General features: G+C 42.2%; 1 protein-coding gene across 10 annotated transcripts in view; it reads right to left on the reverse strand.

Moving 5' to 3' along the window:
* The window catches only part of KYAT3 (kynurenine aminotransferase 3), a 36,568-nt gene extending 10,363 nt beyond the window's left edge, over positions 1-26,205 (reverse strand). Inside the window, exons 1-8 of one of the 10 annotated variants that reach the window (XM_045026642.1) lie at positions 26,113-26,205; positions 19,710-19,810; positions 11,041-11,099; positions 9,518-9,662; positions 5,012-5,161; positions 3,164-3,250; positions 1,968-2,093; positions 1,750-1,870 (exon numbers count right to left, since the gene is read on the reverse strand). In XM_045026642.1, the coding sequence (XP_044882577.1) occupies positions 1,750-1,870; positions 1,968-2,093; positions 3,164-3,250; positions 5,012-5,161; positions 9,518-9,662; positions 11,041-11,099; positions 19,710-19,808 (787 nt within the window). In that variant the 5' untranslated portion in view covers positions 19,809-19,810; positions 26,113-26,205. Of the gene's footprint in view, positions 1-1,749; positions 1,871-1,967; positions 2,094-3,163; positions 3,251-5,011; positions 5,162-6,519; positions 6,630-9,517; positions 9,663-11,040; positions 11,100-11,522; positions 11,720-19,709; positions 19,811-20,641; positions 20,661-22,620; positions 22,767-25,943; positions 26,006-26,033 lie in introns of those variants that run through there. The other 9 variants (XM_045026643.1, XM_045026644.1, XM_045026645.1 and 6 more) reach the window with 9 other exon arrangements.
* Positions 26,206-26,887: the final 682 nt, after the last annotated feature.

Below are 26,887 nucleotides of genomic sequence, written 5' to 3' on the forward strand. Positions count from 1 at the left end.
TGGTATTTTTCCTTCAAAATCTTCAAACAAAGTTAGATTAATAATATACTAATAAAACTAAGAGTTTTATTTCCTCCATGTTCCAGTGCATAATATCTTGCATGATATTATCATTAGGCCACCATTTTTTTAAATAGCATTAGAAAGCGAAAAACAAACTTGTGGCCAGCGCATCCCACGGATATCAGTGGGAGCTGAGCGTGCAAAAGGACTGCATCTTCAGCAAGCAGAAAACAATACATTAATTCAGATACTCTAAACTCATCTTAATTATCAGCATTCCAAAGTCATTGTAGACAAAAAACAGTATTTGCTTATTCCTACTTAATTATATCAATTTTATCATTAATATAAATTTGTGGTTTTCATCTGTCAATCTCAAAGCACTTTATAAAGAAGGATATTATGATTGCCAGTTTAAAAGATGGGGAAACCGAGGCATGGAGGCATGAAATGGTTTGCTCAAGGCCACACATTATATCAGCATCAGAGCCAGGAACAGAACACAGTTCTTCCGACTGTCAGGAAAATTAATTTTATGCTTTTTGGGTTAACATTTTAATTTCAACAGGGCTACTTTGTTGGGCATCATTAAAATTCACCTTCCTTATGATAACATGGGACTGTATAACTCTACAGTCCATTACCTTTCAGCTGGGTGTTCATGCAAGTAGCTACTTCCAGAACCAAAACCTGTGTATAGCTGAGAAGATAATCCTTGGTACTAATTAGCAAGGCAAGGGATTTTAGACTTCTCACAATCCACTAACTAGGATTCAAACTAAGGCCACAACCTCCAAACATTTACACATGTGATTAACTTAAGCACTTGTGCAATCCCATAGACTTCAGTAGGACTACTCATAAATGTAATACTAAGCACACATAAAAGTGTTGCAGAATTTGCATTAGGGTTACTGGCAGCATATATTGGATGTGCCTATACTAAGATCCAGCTCCTAGTGAAGTCAGTGGAACAGTTTTCATTGACTTCAGTTAGCACTGGATCAGGCCCTACGAAAGGAAACTATTGCAGGGACCACGATAGCATGAAATGTTTAGTTGTCTGATTTGTCCTTGCAATGGTTTAGTTTGTCCACATAGCATCTCTGCCTGAGAGAACTACTGAAGCACATCTCCACATAGCCCCCCCCCCGAGTGATTTCACTGTTTGAAATGCCCTTTATTTTTAATACCCTCTGCATGGGAGGATGCAAAATAATCTTTCCTACACTTTTGTTCTTTACCTTTTGCCAACTTTTTTTTTCCTGTTTATTATGGGGCAAGCAATAATGTGGTTTCCTTATTATGCACTAGCCTCACTGCTTATATCAGCAGAGCTCCAGGAAAGAGGTTTGTTAGTGACCTCCTGTTCCCTTCCCTGAGCTAGCTCTGCAACAAAGCACACCACTGAGATGTAGATACTTAAACAGTGATTATCTTATTCTTGGCAACAAAGAATTGAATTAGGGTGGGATTTTCAATAGGACCTAAGTGGTTTAGGAGCACAAGGCCCATCCACTTTCTATGGGACTTGCGTGTCTCAGTCACTTAGATGCTTTTGAAAATTCCACCTCTAATCTTTTAAATAAAGATTTAGAAAACAAATGACGTTCTTCATCAGAGTTTCATCATTTTAAACTAAACCAAAATTATGGTTTGAACTACTTGACAGCATCAGTTAACTTTGAGATGCACATTTATGATATCCTTCCACAACCATCTGTGTGGTTATACAAAAATCAGTACCTATTTTAATGTGTTTATTTCCTTTGTACACCAGCCATTCATATACCTCATCACTGAGGCACAGGGTGTCATGTTTAATACAGAGATCAGCTATTACCTGGAGTTCTTCTTTGGAAAATACCTAGAATGCAAAAAGGGAAGGCCAATGCATTAATCAGTGTATTTAAGATACACTCCGAAATTACAGCTACTATGTTAAACTAGAATGGAAGTCTTACCTTGCCTATAGGGTTGTGTGGAGTATTCAATATGATAGCTTTTGTTCTGGAATTAAATTTACTTGCAAGTTCAGTGGGATCTAAGACCCAATCAGCACTAGATGCAGAGTTCCCAACAACAGTTTTCTAGAATAGAAATAAATGTCTGTATTACTTAAGTGCAACACACATTATAGCCCAGACCATGCCTTTCTCCATGCAAAGCCCACAGGAAGACCAAAGTTAGAAAACTATCTGTGCTCTGCTGCAACATGTAGTCAAGAGGAGAAAGCTTCAGCCAATCATGGAGCAGATAGGGAGCATGACTCTTCTAAGCTTCATACAGTTACACATTACAGTCAGGGATATGGCATAAGAACTGCTGGAGTTCACCTACGTTCACAATGACAGGGTCAAAATTTCTTACACAGGGAAATCCCTGCAAGTCTTCAGGATGTTACTAATGCTGTAGAACAGTTATCCCCAGCTTTGCCGCCCACAAAACTGGGGGAGCTCAACTGCACAGAGTGCAGGCACAATGCCTTCCATAGACTGGAAGAATAATACTAGGATGCTTCAATACTCATCCCTCTAAATTTTTGTTCCAAAGAACAAAAGTTTTCTAGCCTTTCATTACAACTAATTCGTAGTTTTCTTTCAAATATCTGAGGTGTTGCTATTTGAAAATCATCTCCATAACTAAAACTGCTCATCTCCACAACTAAAAAGGAAACAGTCATTCCACTTTTTGTGGTAAATGGAAAACCATTCCTAATTTAGTAGGCAGTTTTTGGATTAGAGACTATATCTCTTCACAAGCTGCTGAACAGGATCAGAAACCAACTCTTTAAAATAACAAATATGTAAACTGTAGGGGCATGTGATCACCCTTCCATTATTTGGTGTTTCAAAACTTTTCTGATGGTGTCAAACAAAAGGACTTTAGGAGCTTTCAGCATGCAGAAGCTGAATTAAATGGGAAACAGGGCCCTACTCTTTACAACACTTGTAGAGCACTATGTCTATAATGCTTTAGATAGCATCACCTCTGAGCCTTATATTGTTGCATTTTATCTCATTTATAATATAGTTGTGTTAAGAAAAACTAGACAGGGACCATCTCCTATAATGTGAATATCAAATGTTATTAGTCTCACAAAAGAATTCTGAATTCGGTGATTAATACTAAATTTAAAAAAAAACAACAAAAAACATACATATCTCAATGGGATAAAAACAGGTTTTCCTCCTGCCATCTTCACCATGGGCTCATAACAGTCAAAAAATGGCTCAATTATTATCACCTGAAATTAAAACACAGTCAGCAAGACCTAGAATTGAGAAATTACTATGTGTAGTAACATCATATTACTTTCTTCAGATTTACTTTGGCCATATGAATTTACTGTGAACCTTGGGCATTCAACCCTGATTTGATAATGCACCATTTTCATCGTTTTAGGACATCATTTGGCAATGTTCTCAATCTGATAATTAGAGGTACTACTCACTTAGACAACAGATATTGGTAGTACTTCAGAGGTTAGATGTGGGCAGTTCTTCTCAAGTTAGATGCTACAGTTGCTACTAGCATATAATGTTAGAAGTGCTTACAGATAGAGACACAAAATAAAATGTGGAGAGTAGAGGCAAAAGGGGTAGTGAACAATAGCAAAGGATTAGGGTAATACGAATGACTCAAAGAGTGACAGAGACAAAAAGGGAGAGAAGATCAAAGCAACTGGGAAGAGAGAGAAAACAGATGAGAACACAAAACAGAAGTAGTCTTAAGAAAAGGAAAAAAGCCAGTGTACCACACCAGAATAAGCACTTGTCAGTTACAGTGCATCCCAAAAAGCCATTTCAAGTATCTGGTAGCAGTGGAAAACAAAGCAATAATGAAAGGATAAATCATCAGACCTAACATATGAAAACAAATACTGGGGTATGAGCCTAATTTTAAAAATGTGTATACTTTTCCCCCTTCACATTGGTACAATACAATAGTCTGACACAAAACCTGAAATATAATGGCTGTTCAAACATTGAGAACAGATACCTTGCACCATATTTAGCTTCTTGATGCAGACAGCAGCCCACAAAGTTCATAAAATAGGAATGGGTGTTAACAGCAACAATGATGTAGAAGCTACGAAAAGTACAATAAATAGGAGAGGAGGCCTGCGTGTTGGTTAATGGGATGGAGGCATCCACGAGACAGTCTCCTTATTGAGATATAGCCTAGTCTCTAAAAGTGTTTGCCAGCCCCTCATCTACACGACAGGGTTCTAAATTGTTTGTGTAAACGGGTCGACTCACCCCTGCCGCGCCTCCTGCTGGTTCCACTCGGAATTTCCCTCAGTCCAGCCCTGGAGCGCCCTCGGCAGGCTGGTGATCCCCCTATTCGCAGGCCCCCGTGTCCCTCCCTGAACCCGGTGCCCCTTTCTATAATTGGGTCTCCCCCCTCCCAGGGGAACCCCCACCCTACTATCCCCACTTTGCCTCAGTAGTGGCCACTGACAGTCATGGCCTAGCCCCACACCCTGGGGCAGACTGCAGTATCAGCCCACTCATCACAGGCAATAGGGGTTTGGACCTGCTGCTTTGTCCTACCCCTGGGCTGCCCTCTGCAACCCCAGTACCTTTGGCCCTTTGCTAGGCCGCAGCCTGGGGCTTTCCAGGCTGGAGCTTCCCTAGCTCCTCAGCCTGTCCCCCAGCCCTGCTTCACTCAGGTATCTAGCCTCAGGCCCTAAGCAGCCAGGCCCATCTCTCTCTGCCTCCAGAGAGAGACTGTCTGGGCTCTGGCTTCCCTGCTTCTTATAAGCCCCAGGGCTTCAGTTTGGGGCGTGGCCTCCAGGTGCAGCCACTTTCCCAATCAGCCCAGCTCTGTCAGGCCACTTTTAACCCCTTAAAACCCCGGAGCAGGGTCCACCCTGCTACAGTTTGGCATAGGCCAAATAGATAAAACTGCAATTTATATATTTTTAAAAAACATTAAAAACAAAACATCAACATAATTAATTTTATTTTGGTAGCTATAATAAAATATTTCAGATAAAGCTTACTTCATCTCCCTCTTCAATTAATCCCTGTACTGCACTAAACAGAGATCCATATCCTCCCACTGTCACCAAGATGTCTGTGTAAGGGTCAATCTTCCTTCCACAAACCTTCTCATACACCTGGGACAAGGCTTTCACCAGCAATGGATGGCCCTGTTCAAAATAAAGAAAAACACATTTGGATGTGTGCGCTATGTATTAAGTAATAGGTAATACAGACAACTGATAATACAAAATCTATCTACACATACATACACGCTTTACCTCTCAATAAACAGAAATAACTGTGGGCAGAATTATTAATAGTTAGGAGATTACTGCTATGATTTAGAGGAGATTTTGTGCTGTAAGTGTTTGATTTCTTTCATTCAGAAAAATAAAAACGAGGAGTAGCGGGGAGGTTGTTTGTTTGAAACAACGAAAAATATGAGGTGAGCCCCTACTCTATAGGAGTTTTAGCCTAAAATCACTACTGGGATTTAAAGGGGTTTGTGGGTGATGGGAAAGGAGGAAAGGTTCAATTTCTTGATTCCTACCAGGCAATTCTTTCTACATCTGATGTTTTTGGGTTCTAAAATGCCAGTTTAGCATCATTCTACCCCAAAAGTAGCTCCAGGGGCCTCTGGTGTGCTAGGCCAGTTATGAAGGATAATATATGACCCCATTTCATACCTTCCCCTATAGGGCACAGAGAGGGAGAGGTAACATTGTTTCCTTTCCTTGCACTCCCTCATCTGTCTGTATTGTGATGGGGTATACAGGCCCCCCCCACTGGCTGGAAAGAGGTTAATGAGAGCCTGTGGGCTCAATAAACCTCCGTCTATTACACCTGTAAGAGCTATCAAGCCTGGAGGGAGGAGATAAAAGAGGAAAGCCCAGCTTAGTATCTATTGTGGGTACTGAGATGGGCAACTAGACCAAAGGGGACCCTGAACCCAGGCCACAACTGAATTCTTTGGGGGCGGAGGGGGAAGAAAGAAAGAAAGAAAAAGATTAAAGGTTGAAAAATCAGGAAACCAGAAAGGGACACCAGGCAGCGAACCCTGGATAGCACTCACTACTCCTTAAAGACATCTAAGGAGTCTGCGTATTGCCCAGAGGAATTCTGCTTGGAGGCAACTGGATGAGACTGGAAATAGACCCCCATACCCATAGAGCATCAGAACCTGTCTAGATTCCTTCTCCTGGTGTAATGGATGGCCATCTTGGCCAGCGCCAGGAGGAGGTTGACAAGGAAGTCTCAACTTTCTGGGGCCTCGGCCCAACTTAGTAGTGGCTAACTGGGAGAAGATGTGGATTTCTTGTGCTAGCCCCTTGAAGAGATGCCAGCTGAGCCCAGCAGAAAACTAGAAACTGCTCGATGCCAGAGTTTCTCTGGGGCAGGTACACCTCGTATACAACCTTTGACTTTGTTTTGTTCCCTGAAACTAATTTACTCTCTTTTTGGTATCTGAGGCCAGGCTGAGGTAGGGAGTAACCTACGGAAGAAGCGGAAGTCTGAATAGACATACCTTAGCAACTTATTGCAGGGTCCCTGGACTGGAACCCACAGGGAAGGGTGGGCCTACTTCCCCTACTGACCCTCTGAGGATGGTGGTGTGGAGATTCCTGGAGACAAGGGCTGGAAGGCCAATACAGTGGAGTCGCATCATACGTGCATTTAACTTACACAAATTCAACTCTACGCGCTTGGTCAAAAAAAAGAAAAATAACAATTTAAATACAGTAGTGCGGGCAATTCCGCCCACCATTCTACTCAATGAGCGTATGCCCCGGAGTGAGCGTTAGATGGGAGACGTGAATCTGCTGTTCCCTCATTCAGTCTCAGTTCCCGCGTGCCTCTCATAGTGTGAGCATCTCGCCGCGCTGAGTGTGATTCTAGTGTTTAAAGATACATATTTTTCGTATAACATGGCCCCTAAACGCAAGCCAACTACTTCATCTGGTGCTCAAGCAAAGAAACAGCAATCTGTTCCAACGCTGGAGGAAAAACTGGCTGTGTTGGACTTATTGAGACACGGTATTTTGGTCTCCAACATGCCGCATAAATATGGCCGCAAAGAATCTAGCATCCGTGCCATCAAGATTCGAGAGAGAGAAATTCGTCAAGCCATGGCATCAAGTGCTCCAATAACTGCTAAGGTGACGAGCCAGGTGTGTGATAAGATTGTAGTGAAGACTGAAAAGGCATTAAACTTATGGCTGGAAGACATGAACCATAAACATGAGCCTATCAATGGCAACACATTGCGAGAAAAGGCTCTTAGCCTCTATGCACTGTTCAAACCTCCCGCCGAAGAGGGACAGCCTTCTGATGAGAAGGAATTCAAAGCCAGCTAAGGTTGGCTTAACAGTTTTAGGAACCGCTTCAACCTCAAAAAGGTGCAGACTACTGGTGAAGCTGCATTTGCCAATGAAGAGGCAGCAAAACCCTACCCCGAACAATTAAAGAAAATCATAGAAGAAAAGGGCTATCTTCCAGAACAAGTTTTTAATGCTGACGAGACTGGGCTCTTCTGGAAAAAAATGCCCAACTGCACTTACACTTCGAAATCAGAAAGACAAGCCCCTGGCTTCAAAGCAGCTAAAGACCGTGTGACTGTGTTGTTTTGTGGCAATGCGGTTGGGCATTTAATAAAGCCAGGCTTGCTTTACAGGGCTGCAAATCCCCGTGCCCTAAAAGGCAACAACAAAAATCTCCTGCCTGTGTTCTGGCAATCAAATAAAAAGGTTTGGGTGATGGCAGCATTATTTCTGGATTGGTTCCACAAGTGTTTCATTCTGGAGGGCAAGCGGTACCTCGAAGAGAAAGGGCTTGACTTTAAAGTGCTGCTGATCGTAGACAATGCTCCTGGCCACCCTAAAGCACTCCAGTTTGCGCATAACGACGTTGAAGTCATCTTTCTCCCCCCTAATACCACCTCCATCCTCCAACCTCTCGACCAACGGGTGATTTGCTGTTTCAAGGCCACGTACACAAGGCTTACGTTCTCACGGCTATGTAGTGCTATGAATGTTGATCCCAATCTTAATGTGATGGAGTGTTGGAAGTCCTTCAACATTGCCGATTGCATCACTTATATTAAACAGGCAATGGATGCAATCAAGCCTGAAACAGTCAATGCATGTTGGCAAAACTTATGGAAAGAATGTGTGAATGATTTTAAGGGTTTCCCAACCATTGACAAAGAAGTGAAACACATTGTTGAGAGGGCCAGGCAAGTGGGTGGTGATGGCTTCGTCGACATACTTGAGGAAGAAATTGAAGAATTAATTGAGAGCAGAGAAACATTGACTAATGAAGAATTAGAGGAACTGAAAAATCATCTACAGAAGACGAAGATGATGATGACAACGAACAGGAAGAGCCAGCAAGTTGGAATCTTCATAAATTTGCTCAAGTGTTCCAAGCAGTAAAACACTTGAATGATTTAATTTCTGAATATGATCCCTCTATGGAATGAAGCCTCAAAATCACAGGTAGTATTATGGACGATTTGAGACTCTATCAAGAAATGTTTGAGCAGCTCAAGAGACAACAGCGACAGTTGCTGATCACCATGTTTTTCAAGAAAAAAAACCCAGCAGCAGTTGAGCCTACGCAATCAACTTCTCGAGCTCAACCAGAGCCAACTACTTCGTCTACGACTCGCTCTCCGTCATCTCCGTCTCCTGGATCGACATCAAGTCCTGACGACCCCCCAGTAGTGTTGTCAGGAGAAGAGAAAGACTAATCATCGGAGTGTGTGCAGCGCCCATCTTCATCGTCTCATTGTTCATCATATGGGCGCTGTACTAATCATCATCCTCATCATTGCATCACTGTTGTCATAGTCGCCGTATCACCACTATCATCATCGTCGTAGACTAGCAAGAATATCCAGGATGAATGGTGAGTGGTTAGGTTTACTGTTTTCCTTTTTTATTCTTTCATTCTTCCATCTCTCTCTCATTAAAAATACTGTAAAATTATATTTTGCATATGTACTCTTTATTATATGCTGTACATTACACATTACTGTACAGGGTTGTATACACAAAACCATGTACAGTATACTGTACTTTATGGGCGATTTAAGGGATTTTCAAGGGTAATTTTGACCATACGCGATGTTTACCTTATGCACTAACTTTAGAACCTAACCCCCACTAAGATGCAACTCCCCTGCAAATGTGAAGTTGGGCTGAAGAACTGGCATGAAGCTACTGGACTACTGTTGTACTGGAATTGGATTCCCTGGAAGGGGTGAGACCACAAGTGACCTGGCCAGAGTATTGGCAGGGTACACGTGCTGCACTATAAGATAATGATCTGAGTGAAGGACTCTGCTTTAAATAAAACTACACTGGGAATGCTGATCAGCAGCTGGTAAACTCTATTACAGAAACCCATGCTTGGAAGGAGGAAGAGAAGCCAAGATGAAAGGGAACAAAGTTATACACCTAACTTAAAACCAAGTCTTAAAGTTTCCCATGTAACAAACTTTCCCCAAAGTTCAATGTACTCACAAAGCCACGTGTGTACTGGTTCAGCCTATCAACTGTCGCTGCCTTGGCTAGCTCTTCTTTAACATAGCTAGGAGGGGATATATCTGGAAGGCCTTGACCAAGATTAACAATTGAAGGGTCTGCAGCCACTTTGGTAAATTCAACCCTAGGGAAAAATATGTGTTAAAAGTTTTACCAAGAAAATTATCCTGCTCATTTGTCATACTTTAAATGTAAAAGCAATGGGTTGAATCCACAGTGGGCCAAATTCACAGAAGGCAAATGGCCTCTAACAAAGGAAAGACCACTAGAGGAGAGGATGGGGCAGTGCAAAACTATTGGGAACCCCAAGTGTGGGCAGAAACATCTGGGGAGATGGTGTCTGCAGAGCGTATCTCCTGAACAGCCTGTATTGCCAGGACTCATACGAGACCCTGGCTGCAAACAAAAACTGACAACCTCCAACGTACTCCCTGAAGGAAGGCAGCAGTGAAACAATACTGCTGGGGTGAATCCCCCCCACACAGAACAAACTGGATCTTGCTTAGCAGGCAGGTGCAATTACTGGGGTGAATCTAACCTGACAAGTCTAGCAAACATTTAAGCCACCAAGACTCACAGCATTAGCCAGTCCTCTCACCGAGCTCTGTAAACATTTCTAGTCATACCAGTCTATGGACCGATTCATACAGTTTGTTAGTTGTTCCATTAAGCCTGCCAAAAGCTAATTATAGAATTTTTAATCTGCAATTTTTTTCTCCTTTTATGTGTGCTCTTTCCTTCTGCCCTTCCCTCACCATCCAAATGTTAACCAGATAAAAAATTACAGTTACAGGGTCACAGACACAGACATCAATAACAGAAATTGCTGCGAGGAGTATGAAGCAGGATGGTCACTGGTGAGAGGGCACTAAGTGTATTTAAACAATCTGTCCAACCCCTCAGTTAATGTTACAAACTTATGAAATCCCACTAGTTGGCAATGACCCAACTGATGCTACTTTGAGACCAATTTAAGCCCTGGATAAAAATATAGTAAAATATATTAGGTTGATTTCTACAGTGACATGTTCAAGATGGTTAAATGAAACCAGTGTAAATTAGCAAAGCTAGGTTGTTCAACAAAACTAATCTATAAATCTGTAGCCCCGTGTTGTCACCATACCTAAGAATCAGAGGTGCTGGAACTAGTGGTTTCCATCATATACAGGGTTTACAATTTGGTTCAATAGCTCTCAGCACCCCCAATATACAAATTGTTCTAGCACCCCTGCTGAGAATTACTTTTGTTTTACATTGGTTCATTCTGCACTTCAGAATTCTAACTTAGTCACAGCTTATGACCTTGTATTGGCTTAATACAGATCTCCACCACCACATTTGGCCCACTGAATCTATCTTCTAGGTATGTGTGTGGATATAATTCAGCACCAAGGATAACAAGAGTTGTATATCTCTGTGGTGCTGGATAAATAATCAATCTGGAAAAGATAACACACTAATTGATTTTTAGAATTCTACATATATTTTAATATGTCACTTACCATACATTGACATCAAGCCCTTCAATTCGTTTTGCGTTTTTGTGCTTGAAGGCCATTGTCTACAAGATCAAAATATATAGACAAAGGGGTTTTGTTAAGAATTACAAAGTCTTATATTGTTAGACATTGTAACATTGCATGAGAAACCCTCTCCTATGCCCTTCCAAAGATACCATAACTGAACAAGTATCAGAGGGGTAGCCGTGTTAGTCTGGATCTGTAAAAGCAGCAAAGAGTCTTGTGGCACCTTATAGACTAACAGACGTTTTGAAGCATGCATCCGACGAAGTGGGTATTTACCCACGAAAGCTCATGCTCCAAAACGTCTGTTAGTCTATAAGGTGCCACAAGACTCTTTACTGCTATAACTGAACAAGTTCAATAATATAACATTGCTGATATTATAAAAGCCTGAATGGATGATAATAGCTTGAGTTCAGTCTAACATGAAAATAAACAAAATACTCTACATTATGACTTACCACTACACAAACTCACTGAAGTCAGGGCAGGGATGGAGGTCACGGCAGAATGTAGTACATAGCATTTGCCAGTGACCTACAAATGGGAAAAAAGGGGTTGAACCCTTTTTAAAAAAAAAATAAAATAAAGATCTGAAGGGCTGAGTGACTTTCCTCCCTTTCCGATTTGAAAATCTGTATTTTCTACACAATTTTCCCAAGAAAAATCTATGGGAGAGTTCAGAACAGGTAGGATTATGACATCAGAGATGCCATGGAAATGAATCATCATTCTGTTCTATACAGGTTCTCATACTATGCTCATCTCCAGAGTATTTGAGCACCATTTAGTACTGCACATCTGTTCTGCTGTTTGGTCATCCTCTTTCCCCCAGAGAGAAGAATGTACAGTGAAGCATCTTTTTCTATCAGTTTGTTTTATTTATTTATAAAAGGGCTCTTGATTAGTCACAGGTAACTCATGCGATTAACTCAAAAAATTAATCTCAATTAATTGCACTGTTAAACAATAGGAACCAATTAAAATTTATTAAATATTTTGGATGTTTTTCTACATTTTCATATATTTGATTTCAATTACAACACAGACTACAAAGTGTACAGTGCTCACTTTACATTATTATTGTTATTACAAATATTTGCACTGTAAAAATGATAAACAAAAGAAACAGTATTTTTCAACTGCACCACAGTACTTGTATGAGGTGAATCTCTTTATCATGAAAGTGCAACTTACAAATGTAGATTTTTTCTTGTTTCATAATTGCACTCAAAAACAAAACAATGCAATATTTTAGAGCCTACTAGTCCACTCAGTCCTACTTCTCATTCACTTCAATTGTTAAGACAAACAAGTTTACATTTACAGGAGATAATGCTGCCCACTTCTTATTTACATCACCAGAAAGTGAGAACAGACATTCTCATGGGACTTTTGTAGCTGGCATTGCAAGGTATCTACCTACCAGATATGCTAAACATTCGTATGCCCCTTCATGCTTCGGCCACCATTCCAGAGGATATGCTTCCATGCTGATGACGCTCATTAAAAAAAAGAATGTGTTAATTAAATTTGTGACTGAACTCCTTGGGGGAAAATTGTATGTCCCTGGCTCTATTTTACTCGCATTCTGTCATCTGTTTAATGTTATAGCAGTCTCGGATGATGACCCAGCACATGTTGTTTGCTTTAAGAACACTTTCACTGCGGATTTGACAAAATGCAACAAAGGTACCAATGTGATATTTCTAAAGATAGCTACAGCACTCGAACCAAGGTTTAAGAATCTGAAGTGCCTTCCAAACTCTGAGAGGGATGAGGTGCGGAGTATGCTTTCAGAAGTCTTAAAAGAGCAAAACTCCAATGTGGAAACTACAGAACCCAAACCACCAAAAAAGAAAATCAACCTTCTGCTGGTGGCATTTGATTCAGAGGATGAAAACGAACATGCATTGATCCGCATTGCTTTGGACAGAGCTCATCATCAGCACAGAGCTCATCATCAGAACAGAGCTCATCATCAGCACGGGCACACACCCTCTGGAATGGTGGTTGAAGCATGAAGGGACATATGAATCTTTAGCGAATCTGGCACGTAAATATCTTGCGATGCCATCTACAACAGTGCCATGCGAACACCCGTTCCACTTTCAGGAGACATTGTGAACAAGAAGCTGGCAGCATTCTCTTCTGCAAATGTAAACAAACTTGTTTGTCTGAGCGATTGGCTGAACAAGAAGTAGGACTGAGTGAACTTGTAGGCTCTGAAGTTTTACATTTTTGTTTTTGAATGCAGTTATTTTTTGTACATAATTCTACATTTGTAAGTTCAATAGAATTATGTAATACAGTACTTGTATAAGGTGAATTGAAAAATACTATTTATTTTGGTTTTTTTACAGTGCAAATATTTGTAATAAAAAATAAAAATAAAGTTAGTACCATACACTTTGTATTCTGTGTTATAATTGAAATCAATTTATTTGAAAATGTGGAAAATATTCAAAATATTTAAATAAATGGTATTCTATTATTAACAGTGCGATTAATTGTGATTACTTTTTTTAATCGCTTGACAGCCCTAATTATATTTTATATAATTATATATATAGCTATTTGTTTGTTAGAGAAGGCAAGGTCAAAGGAATGGACCTTGCACTTGGAGCAGTTTGCAATAGTCATTAAGATTCATTGAAAGTATTTTTATTCAGACTACTCAAAACTTAACACTTATTTATCTCAAATACTGGGGAGAAAACGTTTTTGTTATAAACACATATGCTCTTGAATTAGGGGCTGAGAAAATTCACATATAATAGACCTCCAAGGAGCCTTCCTATAAAACCAGGGATGACCAGACCCAATATTTGTGGTATCTTTAAAGTTTACAAACACAACAACATACAACGAAAGAGAGAGAAAGCAGGAAAAACTCTTCTGGCCTTCTTCATACAGTCTAACAAAGAATAAAAGCGCAAACCCATTCCCACCACCCCCTCTTTATAGTGCAGACAGTAACTCAACGATAGAACTCAATAACTGCGTTAAGATCATGCCTGTGCAAAGCATGGGATCAGAAATCAGTGAACCAAAACTTTTGTGTCAGAAACTATGCCTAACTGGTGGACAAAAATATTGAGGGGGATGGGCTATTCTACCCATCGCTACCTTTCAAGGTCCTTCAAAAAAAGCAATTTAGGGCTGTCAAGCAAGCTTCACCATCATGGCTGCCATCCCCACTGTCTCTTGGAACCCATGACCATCTTCATCCTAATCCCTCCTAACCAGGCTGGGCTAGAGAGAGGGAGCCAGATGACATCACCATCTCTAGAATTTTCAGCTAAATCCTGAACACAACCTGGGATGTAAAACTTCACTCCCCGCACCCCTGCTGTGCTCTTTTCCTTACGTACCACATTTATTTTCTTTCCTATCGCTCTCCCCTTTCTCCTTCTGTCTAATATGAGCCTGGCTTAGTCAGCCAAGACTGCATATTTTGCAACACTGCTGTGAGCCTGTGACCAGAGAGGCAGCTAAAAGTAATGCCCTAAGCACCCCAATGCTGGGATGAGTTTGCTGAGTCCCAGAATGGCTGATAAGATGGTGTGCCGTGCCTGTTTTTTCCAGCAGTGAGCTTTTCAAGTGAAAGTCAGCTTCAGAGACAAAAGCTTCATTTTCTTTGCTATTCTTTTCTCTCCCCCTTTGTTTGTGTCTTGTTTTTTCCTCTTAGGAAATGGGATTGGACTTTAACAGCAGCAACAGCAGCTCCAGCCCATCTCAACTAACTTCTTCTCTTTTCACCCAAAAATGACAATTACTTTAATCTTTGATACCACCTAAGAGATTGTCAAAAAAAACCCACCTCTCCAGGTAAAGGGAAGGGAACAAGGGATTTTGTAAAACGAAAGCCTTATTCAATACTTTACATTTCAAATGCTTTAACTGTTTTTCATTCTTTTTCTGTATCATTAATAAAGTCTTAGAAATATTTTAATGGTGTGTTTGCCATGATACTGTACTAAGGAGGCTGAGGTCTTTGTATGCCAAACCCAAAACCTCGTTTAAAACTGTTTAATGTTGGACAGCATCTGGGTTATATTAACATCTTTGGCCCAATTATTCCACCTAATTTAATACTAACAGGCCCCAATCCTACAAACATAAACATGCTTAACATTATTAGTGTGAGTAGCCCCCACTGATTTTGATTGGACTGTTGTGCTAGTAAAGTTAAGCCCGTGTTGCAAGTGTTTGCAGGATAGGGGCCTATGATGTCAAATCACTTCTTTCACTATAATTTTATTGCACAGGCCAGATTCTAATCTCAGACACATGGCACAAATTTCAACGAAGTCCAGCATAGTACAGGTCCCATTTATCCCAACAAGACATCAAATCAGTTTTGGAGAACTTGGCGTGTGAATGTGCGACTGTTGCCAAGGGACATATCCAAATTGCGGTTAAAAGGGAGTTTTGGTTAGATATGGTCCATTACTCTGGTATATGCAAGTGTCTAAAAGAGTACTCAACCTCTGCACTGATGAGCATAATGCAGACTGAGATTAGTGTTTGGCTATAATACACCCCCCAATAATACGAATATTTTATCGTGCCCTTTTCAAATAAGCACTTCTGGCAACATCCCTGTTTTCGCAAGCTAGTCTACTTTTTTTTTTTTTTTTTTACTATGTAGAACTGAGAAGTCTAGTGCTGAATCTCTCTAGTTAATAATCAGAATTCTGTGTGGTCCAGTGGGCAGCTCATTGTATTGACCAACTCTTAAGATCACTTCAATTAGCTACCACAACAGGCTGATCAATAGCAGGATTGTTATGACTGAATCATAGTAAGCTTAAACGGTACTAAATCTCTCTCTCCTGGCTGAAATCTTACTGAGAACTAAAAGACTCAGCCTTCATATCACAGAACATTGTATGTTCAATTGTTAAAAATTAGAGCTTTCTCTCCCTATGTACCTTGATCTTAGTTTAGATTCTGATGTCATAAAATGTAATTGCTGACCTTGTATTGGCTATCAAGGCCCTCAGCTTGGTTTTGGGTTCTAGCTCTGCTTACTTCAACTTTTAAAGGCCAAGCAATTAACTGAAATTATTAAAATGAGGTATGATTAAGAAAACAGAGCTTTCTTCCAGGGAGAAGAAAAAAACACTGCTGAAGTGTGTCCAGATGCTAGTGAGAATGCTGAGAATTTCCCTATTTTATATCATATGCCACTCTTTCAATTACATGATCGGTTCTACCATCCTTCAAGCTAAGGAATGGAAGTGATTTATTTAAGATGAAGTGCTAGCAGAGTCTTGATCAGTGTTAAGCAACATGAAGTATTCCCCCTTCAAGATCTAAATTCATGGCTTCCAAGCACGTCCAGCCCCTATTAGCAATGGTTGTTTTAGAAAGGAGATGAATAAGAGGGGACATGACAGAGAAGGTGCTATTTACCTTTTCTTATAACAAAAGTACAAGGAGACATCCAATGAAAGTGGAAGTTTAATACTGATAAAAAGAAGTACTTTTACACAATGCATAATTAACCTGTGGAATTCAATGCCATGAACTATTATTGAAGCCAAGAACTTAACAGGATTCAAAAAAAGGATTAGACATCTGTACGGACAATGACAACACCTACGCCATTATTAGATAAGATATAAAACACAATGCATATAAAACATCCTGCTCTAGGGCATAAGCCAACTTGGCTTGGAGTTTAGGAAATTTCCCCCAAGGGGAATTTATTCTATAACTGTACACTATGCAGCAAAGAATCCTGTGGCACCTTATAGACTAACGGACATTTTGCAGCATGAGCTTTCGTGGGTGAATACCCGCTTCTTCGGATGCAACACTATGGGGGTCTTGCACCTATTTCTGAAGTATCTAGTGATGGCCACTGTCTGAGACCAGGATGCTGGATTGATCCAGTAATGTACTTACTATGTTCCATTACACTAGGGGTCGGCAACCTTTCAGAAGTGGTGTGCCAAGTCTTCATGTATTCATTCTAATTTAAGGTTTTGCGTGCCACTAATACATTTTAACATTTTTAGAAGGTTTCTTTCAATAAGTCTATAATATATAATTAAACTATTGGTGTATGTAAAGTAAATAAGGTTTTTAAAATGTTTAAGAAGCTTCATTTAAAATGCAGAGCCCCCCGGACCAGTGGCCAGGACCTGGGCAGTGCGAGTGCCACTGAAAATCAGCTCATGTGCCGCCTTCGGCACACGTGCCATAGGTTGCCTACCCCTGCATTACACCGTCCCTAGGATCTCCTCCATTATGGTGAAAAACTGCACCTTCTTTTGACAAAGTTAGATATAAAATGGTGCCACATGATTCTATAAGCAACTTCAGTGAGACTTCAAGAATTATATACAATAAACTTAATCAAATGTTGCTCTCTCTCAAGTACCTGTATAGCTAGCTCCTATTGGCATAGTATCTACTATCCTATTGGCATATTATCCCTTGCAACACCCCTGTGAGAAATACTATTATCCCCATTTTATAGATGGGAAATGGAGGCCCAGATCCACAACGGGACTTAGGCATTGCAACACTAAACATTGCAAAACCTAAGTTTTAGGCACCTACAAAAATCACCAGAACAACAGTGGGATCCACAAAGCCTGGCATCTAGGGTCCCTATACAATCAATGGGAAGAGATACGCACCTAAGAATGTAATCGACAAATGCTAGCATGCTAGATGGGCAGCACATAAGCTAGCCAATGGGAGATGCCTATGAAAGATGTGTGTTCTAAGCCCCACACCTATCAAAAAGTTAGGCGCTTAAGTGCAGGCTGCAAGGAAGTACCTATCTCTGCTTGCAATCCACAGCTGGGAACCTCTCTCCTGAAGTTAGGTGGCTTAAGTGTCTAGGCACCTCTTGTACGAAATGCCAGAGGAGAAGGTGGTTGTGGTGGGAGACCTAGGTTCAATTCCCCCCTCCACGTGAGGGGGAAAGAGGATCTGAACAGGGGTCTTCTACCTCTAAGGAGAGTACACTAACCACTAGGCTAGATGATATTCAAATGTGGAGTGTTCTCAGTCTCTCTTGTTGAAGGTGTTCCACGTTGGAAAGACTGAGATACCCATGTTACAATAGCCCAGTGATTAGACAACTCTCCTGAGAAGTGGGAAATCCCAGTTCATATCCTCTCTCCCCATCAGGAAAATGGGAGACCTGAACCTGGGATCCCTGCATCCCGCATGAGTGCTCTAGCCACCACGAGGGAGGCATCACCATCACCTCTTTAATTCTGAATGGGGCCCAATCTGGTAGGCATAATCTGAGCATGCCTATTGGACTGGGGCTGGTTGGCAAATGTCTACCATCTCCTGGTTTGTGGATTGTACTAGGGCTTAAGCAGGAAATGGGCATCCAGACACCTAGAGTGAGGCAGCAGTGCACATGCTCAGAAACATAGGTGCCTAGGGAACTTCTACAGCGAAAAATTTAGGGACCAAGTGAGTTTAGACAACTACAGGGTTAGGTGACAGAAGTGAACTGCCATGGTCTAAAACTGTGAGTTAAGCACTTAAGTCCCTTTATGGATCTGGGCCAGAGAGACTGACTTACCCAAAGTCACACACAAAATCTATGGCAGGGGTCGGCAACCTTTCAGAAGCGGTTTGCCGAGTCTTCATTTATTCACTCTCATTTAAGGTTTCGCATGCCAGTAATACATTTTAACATTTTTAGACGGTCTCTTTCTATAAGTCTATAATATATAACTAAAACTACTGTTGTATGTAAAGTAAATAGTTTTTAAAATGTTTAAGAAGCTTCATTTAAAATTAAATTAAAATGCAGAGCCCCCGGAACAATGGTCAGGACCCAGGCGTGTGAGTGCCACTGAAAATCAACTTGCGTGCCATGGGTTGCCTACCCCTGAACTATGGTAAAGCAGGGAACTGAACCCATCTCCCGAGTCCCAGGTTAATGCCCTAACCATGGGACCATCCTTCCTCTCCAGTGTCCACTAACATTGCCTTAAAGCAGTGGTCCCCAACACGGTGCCTGTGCGTGCCATGGCGACCACCGGGGCATCTATCTGCGCCCGCGTACTGGCCGGCGGACAAGCATCTGCCAAAATGTCGCCAAAAAGCAGTGTCATCAAGAGGCGTCGCCGCCAAAATGCCGCCAAAAAGCGGCGTCACCAAGAGGCGTCACCGCCGAAATGCCGCTGATTTTCGGCGGCAACACCTCTTGACCTTGCCGCTTCTCGGCGGCATTTCGGCGGATGCTCGTCCACCAGCCACGGTCCTCGGTGGCTCGTCGTCCAGCACCCACCACCCGGAAAAGGTTGGAAACCACTGCCTTAAAGAATGCAACAGATATGTAGAACAATAATCATGCTAGTATGGTTTAACATTTGATTGATTTGAACAATAATTTATTGCAGTTTTCATATTATATGTCTGGGATTAAGGCAACAAAAAATAGAGAAATCATAATGCTTTGTGGACTTCCTCACAGAACATGGATGAATCTTAAACTGCCTGGCAAAAATTTCATTTTTATCATCGGTTCAGTGAACTAAACCAAGTAGACATCCAATCCACTATATACTTACCGGCAGCATCACAAAATGAGTGCATCTCTAAAATAAATACAGCGTGACATACATATACTGTAATCTACGAACTGATAGAATACATACTGCAGAGGTTGAAAATCTGAAGAATCTTACAGGATAAACTGTCTTCAGTAGCTGTGTCCTAATGCCAAGGCAGCAGAGGCTTTGCTGAGCAAAAAACATGCCTGCACAATAATTTATAAGATTAAAAAAAAAAGGTAAGCCTTTATCTAGTACTTACAGATGCAAGACCAGAAATGTGCATTTCCTACACAAAGTTAAGCAATTTTAGAGCCTGAGATTTTTCTTCTTCTCCCAACCCTACCCACACCCACCCCAATAGCTTATTTCCTTATCATACCTAAATATAGGGGTGATGCTTTTTAAACAGTGAATTTGCAAGACATTTTTAATATCATGTAAAAGGAAGTTTGAATCTATTTGACAGAACTGAATTAAATAATGGTCTCTTCACCAAGAGATGGATGAAAATAAAACAAAAACCTAAACCCACAGTCTATACAGCTAGGGGATTGATAATGGGATATGGAAACTTATCTCTAGTCCACTACTTCAAATCCAGCCAGGTCAGGAGCAACTAAAAATTACCATAATCTGATGGCTCTTCATTAGCATATTTTAAACAAGTTTGTGGTTGCAGATGGATTTTTTATGAACAAGTGTTCACATAGCAAACAAACAAAAAAAATTGCTATCACAGTTGGTAGTGCACATCTGAGAAATGCTATTAAGGCAACTGATTTTAAAGTACTAAGAATCCATCCTTGAAAAAATCAGTCCCCTTTAAGGTGTCTCAAATTCGGTAAGCCAAAATTGAGACACCTAAAAAAAATCACTAGTCAATGTGGAAATCAAGACCTATGTATTATTTAGTTCTTTTTATATAAAAAGAACTATCAATTTTAAACTGGTTTGGCAAACATCAAATTTATCAGAGCAGAAAATAATATACCTACAGAAGACATTTTATAGACAGTAACAGCCCATTCACTGACCTGAAAAATGAGCCCAGTAAATCATGACCACAAAAAAGAAGGAATAAAAGCTGGTACTACAGGACAGCCACTTTTAGAATGTGTATTTAAGTAAACGTATTGGATGACAATGTCAAAATGGCTGTTTTTCTCTAATAAATTCCAATGTAACCTAACTGACCTACTTCAGAACTGTAACATCACAGCAATGTAATTATTAACTTTGTACTGCAAAGCTCAATGATTAGAGAACAGGAAAACGACAGACTGTATATCCAATGGGAGATGGGGAGAGATGTTAAAGGGAATCTGAGAAATAATGTCTTTAAAAAATAAAAATAAGAGAGAGAGAGAGGTAGGCTGCCCATATGTACCTAAATGAGAAAGATTTAGTGGACTACAAATCCTGCTGGGCTAACAGAAAAAACACAACAAAACCTATTTTTGACACTAAAGTCAGCAGATATGGCTCAATATAGAAAAGGAACAGGTCTGCTGAGTTTGATTTGTATCTACTTTTACAGACATTTTTTCAGAATAGCACTGAGTCCATGTGATATGATCATTTATAGTAACTGTGAAATCAGCCCAGGTTTTGAAGGCCCCTCTGTATATTTAATTTATTTTATAAATATATTAGTATAAACCACATGGATAACATTGATTTTATAAGATTACACAATAGCACTATTTTTCCAACTGCTAGGCATAGACAGCCTTCCTCTAGTTCTCATCAAACATTTTCAACACTGCATCAAACATTTTCAGCAGTTATTCCACACTGAAGCATGCCTGCTTTGCACTGCTGTTACTGAGTTAATAGGAACAGAAGCAGAAGATGAGACCAGAACAAAAGTATAACAAGGACTGAAAACTTGCAAATCCTTATGCACACGAATAAGTTTTCCCATGAGTGAAGTTACTCGTGCATGTTAGTGATTATTACAACAGGGTCAAAATGTTGTACACCAAAAAAGAAAGTATGATAAGCACCATAATGGACAAGCAAGCTGAAATCTGAGCACAGCAAGAGGTAGCATGCATTATGCTGTAGTACAGAGCAGCAGTCCTGGACCCCTGCCCATGTTTGACTGCTATCAATAAGAACATCTGGAATTAAAAATTGGGCGACCTTTGTTATCACCATTAAAATACACTGAATTGTGAAAGTTTTACGAAGGGCACAGTGGGGGGAAATCATCAATATTTTGTTGAACAATATCAAGAGAGAAAGCCCAGAGTCTCAGCATGCAATAACTATCAAACTAGACTTGTTAGATAGCCTCTGTTGGTGCCACATTTTGGTTTATTTGTTCAGATTTAAAGGGGACCATTATTTAGATTGTGCAAGTGTGTTCAGTTTTGTGCCCATCAGAAATATTGTCTTCTCCCTCTTGTAACACAGATTAACTCCTTCCAAACAGAGTCTTCTCCAGCAGGAAGAGCAGGCGGTTCCTTTATAAGTCCATACTCTGCTCTCAGGAGCAAAGCAAAGGCAACATGACCTGCTATGTGTTTGCCTCCACATAAACCTGCACCCTTAGATCTGTGTTGTACAAGATAGACTGATACATTCTACAGGATCAAGGGGGATTTTTAAATGTTATTTTTAAGGTGAGTTCAGTTCTGGGCTCTGTCACTTTAAATAGTTTGTCAATTAATTTGCTCTGAGTGGGGGATGAAACATTTTATAAAGCACCAGAATAAACCTTTATTTGACAGGATACTGGGCTTGATGGCCCTTAGGTCTGACCCATTATGGCCGTTCTTATGTTATGTTCTTGGTCATGAAAATGGCGAGCTTCTTCCAGCTCAAGAACATTAAACTCTATTATTGCAGTGTATGACAATTCTAGAGGTGTTTTCAATCATAGTTATGCTAATTTGAGACGTTCCTTAGAAATAAAAATGTTGGTCTTTTATGGGGAAGGGGATGAGGTGTTAAATTATTGTCTCTTAAATTTGTTGTTCTCTCTTTTTGCACTAGGTGGCCAGACTACCTGGGGACGGCTTCCTGTATGGGCAAGAAGCAGTGACTGGGAGCTCCAAAGTGTTCAGCAGTGGATGAGAAGATCTGACACTTGGGGCCCAATTTTCACAGAATCTGAGCACTTCTGGTTGTAATCAAAGGGCGCTTTGGATGTTCCGCCGTTCTGAAATTCAAGCCCCTGATGCCTCTAGGCCCTAGAGCGAAGCTACCTGGAAGAGAAAAGAACTAGTGGCTTTTCAAACTGCCTCCTCTTATTGGCAACCCCTAGTGCTGCCCTCTTGTCCTCCTGCTCCCCTATCGTTCAAGTAAACTGCCTCTGGTCTTGGTCTCATGCGGCTCCTCAGTTCTCTGCTCAGCATCTGTATCCCACTGCCTGGTACACAACTGAACACCTTTCCTCTCTGACCAAGATCAGATCCCAACCACCCCTACTCTGCACCACCTATCCACAACCTGCTCTCCAGCCCCTGACTCCTCCTGGCAAAGTAACCCAGTATCAGACCTAACATCTTCACTACCGTTCTACCTCCTGACCAAACAGGATCTTCAAGGTAGTTCATGTATGGGTCCGTAACCAGGACACGGAGCTATCTAGTGGGAAAAGACAAGAAGTTAGATCAAAATAAAATTAACTTGTGTGAGGGAGAGAATTTGTTTGTTTTGTTCTTTTTAATAAAAGACCAAAAGCAACACTTCACTTTCCAGCGATCTTTCAATTTTTGTAACAATTCTAATTAAAGTTCATTGTTCTCGAGCTTGAAGAAACTCTCCTGGGCCTTGATCTCACAGAGTTAAGCCTGCATGTAGTTTTATATACTGTGAGTAGCCCCATTTCCTTGTGTGCTTTGGTGAGGAAGATGATACTCAAAAATAAAAACACTTCAGTCCTCAAAATAATGTATATTTACATTTTCTGTTGGACTTGCAAATATAGGAGCTTGTCAACATCTCAAACCAGCTTTCCCTCCTGTTTTCAAGTGCTTCAAGGGCCAAACCTCGGATGTGTGCCTTCATATGTGGCTGCTATGTCTGGGGCATAGAAGCTTAGGGCAAGGAAAGGTCTCCTCTGTCTGAGTTCACTCCAGGGTTTTACTTATACCCTTTATAAAATACAAGATAGGTCAACCCAAGAGATTATCCATTGTCCAATTATTGCTACAGTTAATATTAGGGGGGTATGGTCAGGACAGGTAGGCCGGCCATTCTCTGAAAGGACACACAAGTCTTTGATGTGCATGAAAGCCCATTTTTATGTTGTCATCCTGGGCAAGATTCATCATTTTTGTTTCCGTGTTAGATTCATATTGCATGAGAAGAGAACATAAAAAAATATATACTATATGGCAGGGAGCTGAGTTGTAATTTTAATTTCCACTCTATCTTTAGTATTTAGCAGATTATATTTATTTTCATGCTTTCACTGATAACTGCCTAATCACTTCTGATTATTTTCATCCTGAAGCATGTAACATTTGCAGCACAGAAATGGAAGGCCCTGTGGCCCCAGTCCTGCAATCTGATTGGCATGGGCTAACCCCCTTAAATTCATATGGCACTTCATTGACCGCAATGGGCTACACATGGGTGTAAGTAACCATGCAGTATGAGGGCCTAAGTGCTCTCAACATAAAAAAAAATTTCTATGATTTAGCAGAATAACATGAAGAATTGCAGAAACGCTTTCACAGTGAAATAGAGGCTGTATCACTGAGACACACATGCCTTAGCACAGGGGTCGGCAACCTTTCAGAAGTGCTGTGCCGAGTCTTCATTTATTCACTCTAATTTAAGGTTTCGCATGCCAGTAATACATTTTAACGTTTTTAGACGGTCTCTTTCTATAAGTCTATAATATAGAACTAAACTATTGTTGTATGTAAAGTAAATCAGGTTTTTAAAATGTTTAAGAAGCTTCATTTTAAAATTAAATTAAAATGCAGAGCCCCCCGGACTGGTGGCCAGGACCCATTTAGTGAGTGTGCCACTGAAAATCAGCTCGCGTGCTGCTTTCGGCACGTGTGCCATAGGTTGCCTACCCCTGCCTTAGGGTATGTTTACACTACAAGCTTTGCAGCAGCACTGTAACTATACTGCTGTAACAGTAGCTTTGATGCTTACTAGAGTGACGGAAGGGGTTATTCCATTGCTGAGTAAGGCCATATCTACAATAGCGAGCCTGCAGCAATTTACCAATGCAGCTGCACTGCTGTAAGATTGCTCATATACAGTAGTACTGGAACAATTTGTATAGTGGGGGGTGGTGACAGCCATTGAACCAAACTGTAAACGCTGTATATAATGGAAACCACTTCAAGCCAGGGGGTGCTGTAGCACTCCTCACAGCCCTAGTTCCAGCACCTATGCTCATGTAGTTGCTCTATGCTGACAGATGTCAACATAATAAAACCACCTCCATGAGCTATCAGTGGGAGCTCTCCCATCGACATAGCACTGTGCACACTAGCACTCATGCAGACGAAACTTGTTGTTGGGGGGGGGAGGTTTCCACACCCCTAGTGACATAAATTTTGCCAACATAAGAGGTGGTGTAGACGTGGCCTAAATCCACCTCCTGGTAGCTAGATTGATGGAAGAATTCTTCCATAGACCTAGCTGCCTTTACAGCAGAGGTCAGGTTGACCTAAGCATGTTACAAAGGGTGTGACATTTTTCACAGCCCCATTCAATGTACAACCTAAGTTGTAGACCCATTCTGAGTTGCCAGTACCTGCATTTCAGTCTTGTTGGGATGCCCACAAGCCATCAGCCACTCTATAAATCACACATTTCTTTATTTAGGACTGTCACACAGGTAGATTTGCAGCCTGATTTTGAGCCTCCACATAGTTTGATATTTAGAGATCATTACAGAGATAGAGGCAAAATCTAGAACCAGCTTTAGAGTCTGCTCCCCATTCTCTGAAGTTTGGGGAGTAGAAGACAGTGGGAAATGTCCCCCAAACAAGCCTGGGGGCTCTCTGGAGACCCCTCCCCTGTAGCCTGGGAGATCTCTGCTGCCCCCCCGTACTCCCTACACCCCCTGCCCCCCCCCGCGTAGCCTGGGAGCTCTCTGCAGCCCCCCCTCCCCTGTAGGCTGGGGGCTCCCTGCAGCCCCCCCGTACTCCCTACACCCCCCCCCCCGTAGCCTGGGAGCTCTCTGCTGCCCCCCCCGTACTCCCTACATCCCCCCTCGTACCCTGAGAGCTCTCTGCTGCCCCCCCGTACTCCCTACACCCCCCCTCGTAGCCTGGGAGCTCTCTGCAGCTCCCCCTCCCCCCGAAGTCTGGGGGTTCTCTGTAAGTTTCTCCTCGCGAGCGCAGCCCCCCTGCCTACCACTGGCGGCTGCTCCGCCCTGCGGAGCCCGGGAAATGGCTGCAAGGGAGCGAGGCGCGGGCGGCAGGCCGAGGCCAGCTGTCCCCTTACCCCGGGGCCGCGCGCGGCCTCTCCCAGGCGTCGCGCCTGCAGCGGCCCAGGCAGCCCGAGCAGGGGACACGCAACTCACCGTCTCCGCTTCGTCCGGCCCCGGCGCTTCCCACTTGAGAGGGGCGGGGACAGGGAGAGAGGCGAGGCCGGGGCCTCCTTCCCCAGGCGACTGTCTCTGCCCGGGCCGCTTCCCCTCCCCTTTGTGACCTCGTCCCTGCCCCTAAGGACCCACCCCCAGCAGAGAAGTGCCCCGCCGCACGGTTGGGCGCTGGGGGTGCCCCCCACCCTATAGATCAGTGGTTTTCAAACTTTTTTTTTTCTGGTGACCTAGTTGAAGAAAACTGTTGATGCCTGTGACCCAAGGGTGCTTGGGCTGAGGGGTTTGGGGTGTGGGAGCAGCTCAGGGCTGGGGCAGAGGGTTGGGGTTTGGGGTGCAGGAAGGAGCTCTGGGTTTGGGGAGACTCAGAGCTGGGGCAGGGGGTTGCGGTGCAGGAAGAGGTCAGGGCTCCGGCTGGGGGTGCAGGCTCTGGGGTAGGGCTGGGGATCAGGGGTTTGGGGTGCAGAAGGGGCTCTGGGTTCGAGGGGGGGCTCGGGGCAGGGAATTGGGGCACGGGCTTACCTCTGGCAGCTCCCATTCAGCGGCACTGCCAGGATGCAGAGGCAGGCTTCCCGCCTGTCCTGGCACCGCAGACTGCGCTGCGCCCCAGAAGCAGCCAGCTGCCGGTCCAGCTGCTAGGCAGAGGCACGCAAGCAGCTCCGTGTGGTTCTCACCTGGAGGCATCGCCTCCCCCCCCCAGCTCCCAGTGTGGAGCCGGAGCTCGGGGTGGGGACTGCATGCGGAGCCCTGTGCCCCC

Source organism: Mauremys mutica, chromosome 8, assembly GCF_020497125.1.
Source record: "Mauremys mutica isolate MM-2020 ecotype Southern chromosome 8, ASM2049712v1, whole genome shotgun sequence".
NCBI classification, from domain to species: Eukaryota; Metazoa; Chordata; order Testudines; family Geoemydidae; genus Mauremys; species Mauremys mutica.